This window comes from Tupaia chinensis, unplaced genomic scaffold, assembly GCF_000334495.1.
Source record: "Tupaia chinensis unplaced genomic scaffold, TupChi_1.0 Scaffold000047_1, whole genome shotgun sequence".
In the NCBI taxonomy this organism is placed as follows: domain Eukaryota; kingdom Metazoa; phylum Chordata; class Mammalia; order Scandentia; family Tupaiidae; genus Tupaia; species Tupaia belangeri.
The window spans coordinates 2,985,791-2,995,205 of NW_006159505.1; the positions used below are offsets into that span (position 1 = coordinate 2,985,791).

Below are 9,415 nucleotides of genomic sequence, written 5' to 3' on the forward strand. Positions count from 1 at the left end.
TCTTGACCTGCTGTGTCCCATAATTGCAATCGTACCTAACAACAAAATCAGTCAAACAAGCAAGAAAAATAAGAAAGGTCAACCCATTGCAATATACCTACTTGTAATATCGTAAACTACTACTGCTGCAGCAGAATCACGGATGTAACTGGGAATGAGGCTACGGAAACGTTCCTGACCCGCAGTATCCCACAGCTGCAGCCTGATCTGTGGGATGGGAAAAAGTAAATAAAAAAAAAAAAAAAAGAAGAAGAAGAAGAAGAAAGAAACTAATTCTAAAAAGAAAAAGGAAATAATTTGCTTTTAAAACGGGAGGGTGGGAAGGGAAACAGAAAGGAGACTCATGCAAGAGGTTTTAGGTAATGAAAATGAAAATAACACAAAACTCCCTTTCTTTTTTTTTTAAAGGACTATTAAAGTTTACTTGCTCTGACGGTATATGACTAAAAAAATACCACTTGAAAAGATTTCACAGGATCAGAAATGTGACTTCTCTTTTTCCCTATAATCTCAAATCTTTATGCATGACAGATGGCAAAAAAGTATATTGTTGATATTAAAATACCAAGCATAAAAGAGAAAAAAATAAGGTAAATGGCAATGAGTAGCCCAGACTATCAGAGTACATTAATTAATACTTCTTGAAAGCCTCTCCAAAGCTAAAATGTATTAAGTCTTTCTTCTTGGGTATATAACACTTTGAAATTATCTTGGGGGTAAAATTTAAAGGAATAGTCTAAAGGATGGAAAACAAATAAATCCAACAAATAAATACACATTACTTCTTCTGTGTTTATGTTTCTCCCATACATTTCTCTATAGAGCATTGCATGTTTTATACCAAAAGGAGAAATATCTTTTCATAACCCCACATAAAAGATTTTTATACGTTCTCACATCTATATATAGGAAGAAAGCCTGAAAACAAGCATCAAGTTCGCTTATCATTATAAACCAGTTTCCAAGCTTTCAAGTTTTAAGAAACAGCATGCTATATTTTAAAACATAAAAAGAACATCCAAAAGAAAAAAGTCACACACTTACAAGAAATAGCACTGGAGATAAATTAATATTTTTAGGGTGCAGGTCCTGAAATACTGCATTTAAGATAGTCACTGTTTAGGTGACACGAATCTCTTCAAAAGATTAATGGGCTAGAATATAGAATTCACATTGTATTTAAAGGGAACATTCCAAGAATGGAAGACAAAAACTTAACAAATAAAAACATAGTACTTCTTTTTATTCGGTCATTTTGGTACACATCCTATTCTGACAAAGAAAATCTTGAAGTTCACAAACTGTGTGACAGTCAAATAGAATCTTTCTGAATGCCTCAAGAATTGCAATCGAGGGACCAGCAGATGACACAGTGGTTACGTTGATGGACTCCCATGTAATCAACCATAGTTTGAGTCCTTGAAGCAACTTAAAACTCACGCTGGGTGCATGTGCGTATGTGCCCAAGATCCCGAGAGGAGAACAGAGAAGGGATTACTGTATGGCCATTCCCCCAGAGAGTGATTTCTTGCTTTCTGTCTCTCTGTCTCTGTCTCTCTGGCAAATACAGTGCCCTATAGCAAAAATCTCTCTAAAACAATAAAACAAACAAACAAAAAGAATGGCATTCAAAAGGTCTTCAGTGACTAATTTCTTAATGAAAACTCTCTTCTAATTCTCTCTCTTTTTTTAATGCTAGAGAGCACGTGCATGCACATGTGCATGCGCATAGGATGGCCAGAAAGAGAAGGCATCCCTCAACAGGGTCTGGTCTCACTGTACTCATTCTTCCTCCAATTCTCCACCTCATCAGGATACATGAATGCCTGAGGTGTTTTTCAAGCTACTCGAGTGGGACTCAAACCTTGGTTTGCCATGCAGGATCTAGGCTTCTTCCATGCAGTGCTTCATTCTTGTATCACAAGGCCAGCCCTTAATTCTTTTATAAAGCTATTTATTATCGTTTTTCTAATTCAGGATGATAAATTTTGTTTTTTGTTTTGTTTTTCTTAGTTTTTTTGTTTGTTTTAGTTTTTACTGTAGGGCACAACATGCAATTGCCACAGAGACAGAAAGTGAGAAATTACTTCCTGGGTGGATTGTCACGCTGTAATCCTTTCACCTCCACTTTCCTCTCATTATTTTGGGCACACATGTACATGTGCCTGATGTGTTTTTCAAGCCACGGGGTCCAGGACTTGAACTATGCGGACAGCCATGTGGGATCCAGTCACCTTAACTTCCATGTCACCTGCTGGCCCCAGGATGACAAATTTAAACACAACTAGTGACATTAGGGTTTATGATAATTTGGTTTTCTCTCTCTTTGGAATTGACTTGGGGATAAGAAGTTAAAGTGACAAGTACTACTTACTCTGTAGTAAGTTTTTTTCTTTTTTTTGAGAGGTTTTCGCTATATGGCGTGTGCGCTCGCCAGACAGACAGAGAGAGACATAGAGACAGAAAGCGAGAAATCACCCCCCAGGGGGGATAGTCACGCCGCAATCCCTTCTCCTCCATTCTCCTCTCGGGATCTTGGGCACGCACACACACGCGCCCAGTGTGAGTTTTAAGCCACCGGGTCCGGGACGCGAACCACAGTTGACTATGTGGGAGTCCAGCGACATGGCCATTACACTAACTGCTGGTTCCCATGTAGTAAGTTTTTCTCAAGGCCTGTAAACTAACCTTGATAACTTTCCTAAGAACTTTATTGTGACAATCACCAACTATATAGCTTTGATCACTGTTTTCTAATCTGAAGTGTTGGAGAAAATTGCACAATGAAAATATTACTCACTGTTCGATCCTCCAAATACATTGTTTTTGATAAAAAATCAATGCCAATTGTTGCCTGTAAAACAAAACAATGACAAGTTAAATAGTAATAAGTGCTGACTAGAAGTTTAGGATTCAAATGGAATTTGTAATTGTGAAAGAAATAATGAATAAACACACAAATACATCATAGATAAGAACAAACAAAATTTTTAGTGATAATGACTTCCACACATTGAGCACCTGATCTGTTAGGGATTCTTTTAATTTTTTGATCAGAGAGAGAGACAAAGACAGAGACAGAGACGGGGGTAGTGAGTGAGAAAGCAAGTCACAGGACCAGCAGTTAGCATAATGGCTATGTCGCTGAACTCCCATGTGGCAGACCATGGTTCGAGTCCTGGACCTGGTGGATTAAACTCACACCAGGCATGTGTGCGTATGTGCCCAAGATCCCGAGAGGAGAATGGAGGAGAAGGGACTGTGGCGTGGCCATCCTCCCGGGGGGTGATTTCTCACTTTCTATCTCTCTGTCTCTGTCTTTCTGGTGAGCGCACACAACCTATAGCAAAAACAAAACTCTCAAAAAAAAAAAAAAAAAAAAGAAAGAAAGAAAGAAAGAAAAAGAAAAGAAATCCAGCCAGCAGGTTTGGGACTCAAACTGCAGTTGGGAAGTCCCAGAGTGGCCATGTGGGAGTCTAGCACCTTAACCACCACACCACCTGTCAGCCCCACGACAGGGATTGTTTTAAGCCCTTTACATGATCATGTCTGATACTCATACATTCCTACAAGGTAGCTTATTCTCATTCCTTCTTCATTTTATAGATAATAAGATAATGAAAACTTTACTTTGAATATTTGTATTTGAATCTTCAAATATTTGTATATATGAACTTTAGTGTGAATATCTTAGTTAGAATGGTGCTTATTTGTCCCAACAGCAGTTTCAGAATATTGCTGATGTAAACTGCTATCATGTCTGATTTCCTACAAAGTGGCTTATTAACTGTCTTGATGCCACAGTTAGCCAGAGATCCACAAGCATCATGATTTTCCATAGACACATAATTTTTTCCAATGTAAAAGAAAAGCAATTAAGTAAGGAAAGCAAAATTTTCTCTCCACCAAGCAATGATAATCAGCTTTCTTCTTCTATGGTCCAAACATATGTAAAGTTCTGTTGTCTACCTTTCCTTAGTAAGAGAAAAAGGAGAAAGAAGAAGAAAGTCAAAAAGAGGCAAAGACTAAAATAAAGAGGAAAAAGTGGACAGTTAAAGAGTCCCAAATTAAATGTGTGATAAATAAAAGAATGGAAAAAAGGCAATGAACCTCACAAAGTGAATCTTGATGTACATTCTATTTTAGAAGGTTAATCATCTCATTAACAAGTATTTTTATGTATATGTACATAAGTTTTACACACACACATATACAGTCCCTGATTTATGACTCAACCTGTAATTTTTCAACTTTATCATAATGCAAAAGCAATATGCATTTAATAGAAACCATAGTTCAAATACCCATATAACAATTTTGCTTTTCCCTTTCAGTATAATATTTAATAAATTCTATGAGATGGTTAACATTATAATATATGCTTCGTATTACATGATTTTGACCAATAGTAAGCTAATATAAATGTTCTTAGCAGTTCAAGGTGGCCTAGGATAAGTTCTGATAGTAGGTTAGGTGTATTAATGTATTTTCAACTTCCAATTGATTTATTGGGAAGTAATCTCAATGTACACTGAGGTGCTTTGTATTTAATTCTGTTAATATAAACAAGTCATTATTTTGCTTTTAAAAAATAATATCCCAGTGTGAAGGAACCAGATACAAAATATGAATTACGAAATATATTAAAAATTTATCTTTTTGTGGAAGAAAAGATGGCTCATGTAAGTTCAATAATAAATTTTTAGCAATGAAACTTATTCATTCCAGAAGGTTTTCTAATGTAAGTATGGTGGGAAAAAAGTGGGCAACCTTCAAATGATTTACTAAAGAACTCTTCACCTGATAACTAAGGTGGCAGCTAACCATACATGGCCAGATTTTCATATTCAAAGATAATATTCCATATACTCTCAATTTCCTAAGTAAAGATGTATGATGTGATATACTGCCCACATTTTCTTTTTTTTTTTTTCCTTTGGAGAGGTTTTCGCTATAGGGCGCGTGCACTCGCCAGGCAGAGAGAGACATAAGAGACAGAAAGCGAGAAATCAACCCCAGGGGATAGAGGCATGCCGCAATCCCTTCGCCTCCATTCTCCTCTTGGGATCTTGGGCACACATGCACACGCGCCCGGCGTGAGTTTTAAGCCACCGGGTCCAGGACATGAACCGTGGTCGACTACGTGGGAGTCCAGCGACATAGTCATTACACTAACTGCTGGTTCCCATGCCCACATTTTCTCGATAGAGCACTATCTTTGGATGTAGAACTGTACCTAATACTTATAAACATCTGTAACTCATATTACAAATAAGTCTTTCCTATTAGTATGATATTTTGACTTCATTAGTGAAATTTTTCCACACAAAGAATCAAAATCTTTCTGAAACTATGAAATTCCATACAACTATATCTCATCAACATGCTCAATGCCCTTATATATGTTTGACTGTACAGATGCAATCATCTCAGTACATGAATAAATAGGAATGGCGCTTTAAGAAATGCCTAAACATCTCCTTAATTTAACAGGGAACTTGAGTATAATGAAGTGTTTTAAAACATCTAGAGATTCTAAATACAGTCTCTAGCTCATAATTCTTTATCCCAACACCCCCTAGTTTACATTTTTTAAATAATTATTTTATTTATCTTTTTTTTTTAAGAATTATTTTATTGGGACCAGCAGTTGGCATAATGGCTATGTTGCTGGACTCCCATGTAGTCAACTGTGGTTCGATCCCAGACCCGGTGGCTTAAATTCACACTGGGCGCATGTGCATGCATGTCCAAGATCCCGAGAGGAGAATAGAGGAGAAGAGATTGCGGCATGGCCATCTCCTCTGGGGAGTGATCTCTCACTTTCTGTCTCTGTCTTTCTGATAAGTGCAGATAAATTATTTTATTTAACTTTATTTATTTACTTATTTTAATTTGACCAGAGAGGGACAGATTGAACGAGAAAAAGAGAATGCAAAAGAGAGAAAGTGAGGATTGCCAGGTCCAGGACTTGAACCACGGTTGGCCATGTGGGAGTCCGGCCCACTTAGCCACTATGCCACTCGCTGGCTCCATCATTGTTATTTTTTAAATTTGCTTTATGGTACTCATGCTCACTACAGAGAGAGAGAGATGGGCAGAAAGAGAGAGAAAGTGAAAATGAGAAGGTAAGTCTCTGAGTCCAGGCATCAAACTATGATTGGCCACATGGGAGTCCAGTGGCTCAACCACCACACAATCTGCTGGCCCCTCTAGTTCACATTTTAAAATACTATGGTCTTTGGTTCTATTTTAAAAGATCTGAATTTTGGGAATGAGCAGTTAGCGTAATGGCTATGTCACTGGACTCCCATGTAGTCGACCGCGGTTCACGTCCCGGACCCGGTGGCTTAAAACTCACGCCGGGCACGTGTGCGTGCGTGCCCAAGATCCCAAGAGGAGAATGGAAGAGAAGGGATTGTGGCGTGACCATCCCCCCTGGGGGGTGATTTCTCGCTTTCTGTCTCTGTCTCTCTCTGTCTGTCTGGCGAGCGCACGCGCCCTATAGCAAAAACCTCTCCAAAAAAAAAAAAAAAAGATATGAATTTACATTGTGATAAATTTTTCACAGTGCCTGAATTTTTCAATTGCCTCAATTTTTACTTTAAGTCCCTAAGACTGATATTTTGAGCTTCGTTAGTGGTAACTTTTCCACAAAGAATGGTGGGAAGTATTTTTCACCAAAGTAGGTTTCCCTACTGAGGAGAAACAGAAGCGTTAAAATACGATATACAAAAAAAGGTGGGATCAGAGGTTAGTGTAATGGCTATGTCGCTGAACTCCCACGTAGCTGACCGCGGTTCGAGTCCTGGACCCGGTGGCTTAAACTCACGCCAGGCGCGTGTGCATGAGTGTCTAAGATCCCAAGAGGAGAACAGAAGAGAAGGGATTGTGGCATGACCATCCCCCCTGGGGGGGGGTGATTTCTCACTTTCTGTCCTCTGTCTCTCTCTGTCTTTCTGGCAAGCGCACACGTCCTACAGCAAAAACTTCTCAAAAACGCAAAACAAAACAAAAAACTACAAATAAAAAGAGAGAGAGAGAAAAGTATCTTCTTTTTGCTTTATTTGGATTTAGTTTGCTTTTCTTTCTCAAGTTTCTTTCTTTTTCTTAAAAAAAGAAAAACATTTAATTATATTTATTCATCCATTTATTTTAATTTGACCAGAGAGAGACAGACAGAGGGAGGAAAAGTGAGAATGCAAGCCACCACATCCAGGACTCGAACTGTGGTCGGTCATGTGGGAGTACCCAGCACCTTAACCACCACGCCATTTGCTGGTTCCAGAATTGTTGTTTTTGTAAAGAGATTTTTTGCTATAGGGCATGTGTGCTCACCAGAGAGAGAGAAAGCAAGAAATCACCCCGAGTAGTCATGCAACAATCCCTTCTCCTCCATTCTCCTCTTGGGATCTTGGACACACACACACACACACACACACACACACACACACACACATGCACACACCCGGCGTGTGTTCTACGCCGCTGGGTCTCGCGCTGGCTGTGTGGGAGTCTAGCTACGTAGCCATTACACCATCTGCTGGTCCCTCTCAAGTTTCTTAAGGTAAAAGGTTAGGTTATTAATTTAATGCCTTTCTTCTTTTCTGTACAGCACCGCTTTAGTTATATTCATGTAAGCTTTGGTGTACTGTACTTTTTCTTCATCTCAAAATATTTTCTAATATCTACTGTGATTTATCTTTGACATTCGTTATTTATAAGTATATTGATCGATTTATACATATTCCAGAACTTCCCAAATCTCTTTCTGTTAATGATTTCTAATTTCATTACTCATATGTTCTTAACTTCATGTGTAGATCTAAATGTCACAGAATTTTAGACCTGGACATAATCATAAAAGAACATCTATCATCACTTCCAATTCCATCCGAAATGACATTAGAGATAATCTTTCCACAGACTTTGGAAGAGGAGATGAAAGAAAACAAATAATAAAGTTGAGGACTATAGGCTAAATTCTTTTTTTTTAGAGAGGTTTTTGCTACAGGGCGCGTGCGTTCACCAGACAAACAGAGAGAGACATAGAGACAGAAAGCGAGAAATCACCCCCAAGGGGGGATGGTCACGCTGCAATCCCTTCTCCTCCACTCTCCTCTCAGGATCTTGGGCACACACGCACATGCGCCCGGCGTGAGTTTTAAGCCACCGGGTCCGCGACTCGAACCGTGGTCGACCACGTAGGAGTCGAGCGACATAGCCATTACGCTAACTGCTGGTCTCAATAGGCTAAATTCTTTACACTTTGTATTTAGGTAGCATTTTCTAAATTATGGAAAGTGTTTTTTACATTCACAACTGCACATAAATTACTGAGTTTTTAAAAACACTCCGGATAATACTTGTTAACACAAAATAGAGAAGTAATAAGCTGCAAAAAAACAAGATACCTGATAGGTGTTGTCAAAGCTGTCATACATGAATCTGGTGATCAAGGATGTCTTTCCAACTGAAATGAATAAAGAAAAGATTTGCTCAGTAAATATATTACATTTGTTTTTTTAATTATTTTTCTATAGAAAACAGCAATTAAATTCTATGGAAAATATCTGCAATGGTTCTAATAATAATTAAAAACCACACAACCACCAACTTTGTCAACATAACCTTTTCGGTTAACAAGCAACTTCTCTAATAAAGACCACAGATAAAGAACATTTATGAGTCAACAGAAATGAAGAGACAGGATGGAGAAAAACAATTCTCTTGCATCCCTAATTCACATAAGATCAAACAGATATTTACTTGGACTGTAATAAAAAAAGAACGAAGGCTCAGGTCCACATCATGTAGTGAGTTAAAGTATAACCTCCTGAGAATAGGAAGGCAAAGGATCCTAAGAGGGGCATGAGAACTATAATAACTAGACTTTCTTTTTTTTGAATTTGCTATAGGGTATGTGTGCTTGCTAGACAGACACACAGAAAGAGAAGGGGAAAGTAATAAATCGCTCCCCAGAGAGGGGATAGCCACACTCCATTATCTTCCTGGGATTTTGAGCACACACACACATACACACACACACCCTACATGGTTTAACAAGTCACTGAATCTGAGAACCGCTCAGTTAATCATGTGGGATTCAGTCCTCTTAACTACACCACCAACTGGCACCAGACTGTTTAATAAAAGTCAGAGAAAATGTTTTTCATTATTCTATTGCCAAAGGGTACATGGGATCTGGCTAAAGCGCCAGATCTCACGTGGCTGATTGTCCAGTTCCAATTCCAGCCACAATGACTTGAAAAACACAGGGTGTAGGGGCCGGCAGGTGGTGGTTAAAGGTGCTGGACTCTCAGATGACCAACTAGTTCAAGTCCCAGCCCTGATGGCTTGCTTTCTCACTCCCACCCCCCCTCTTTTTTTTTTTTTTTTTTTTTTGTGGTTTTCA

At 38.6% G+C, this 9,415-nt stretch overlaps 1 protein-coding gene across 1 annotated transcript in view; it reads right to left on the reverse strand.

The window, feature by feature from the left end:
• Positions 1-9,415, reverse strand: part of RAB6A (RAB6A, member RAS oncogene family) — a 55,858-nt gene that overhangs the window by 45,157 nt on the left and 1,286 nt on the right. Inside the window, exons 2-4 of the mRNA XM_006140972.3 lie at positions 8,415-8,473; positions 2,801-2,854; positions 102-207 (exon numbers count right to left, since the gene is read on the reverse strand). Of these exons, the coding sequence (XP_006141034.1) occupies positions 102-207; positions 2,801-2,854; positions 8,415-8,444 (190 nt within the window). The 5' untranslated portion in view covers positions 8,445-8,473. The remainder of the gene's footprint in view (positions 1-101; positions 208-2,800; positions 2,855-8,414; positions 8,474-9,415) is intronic.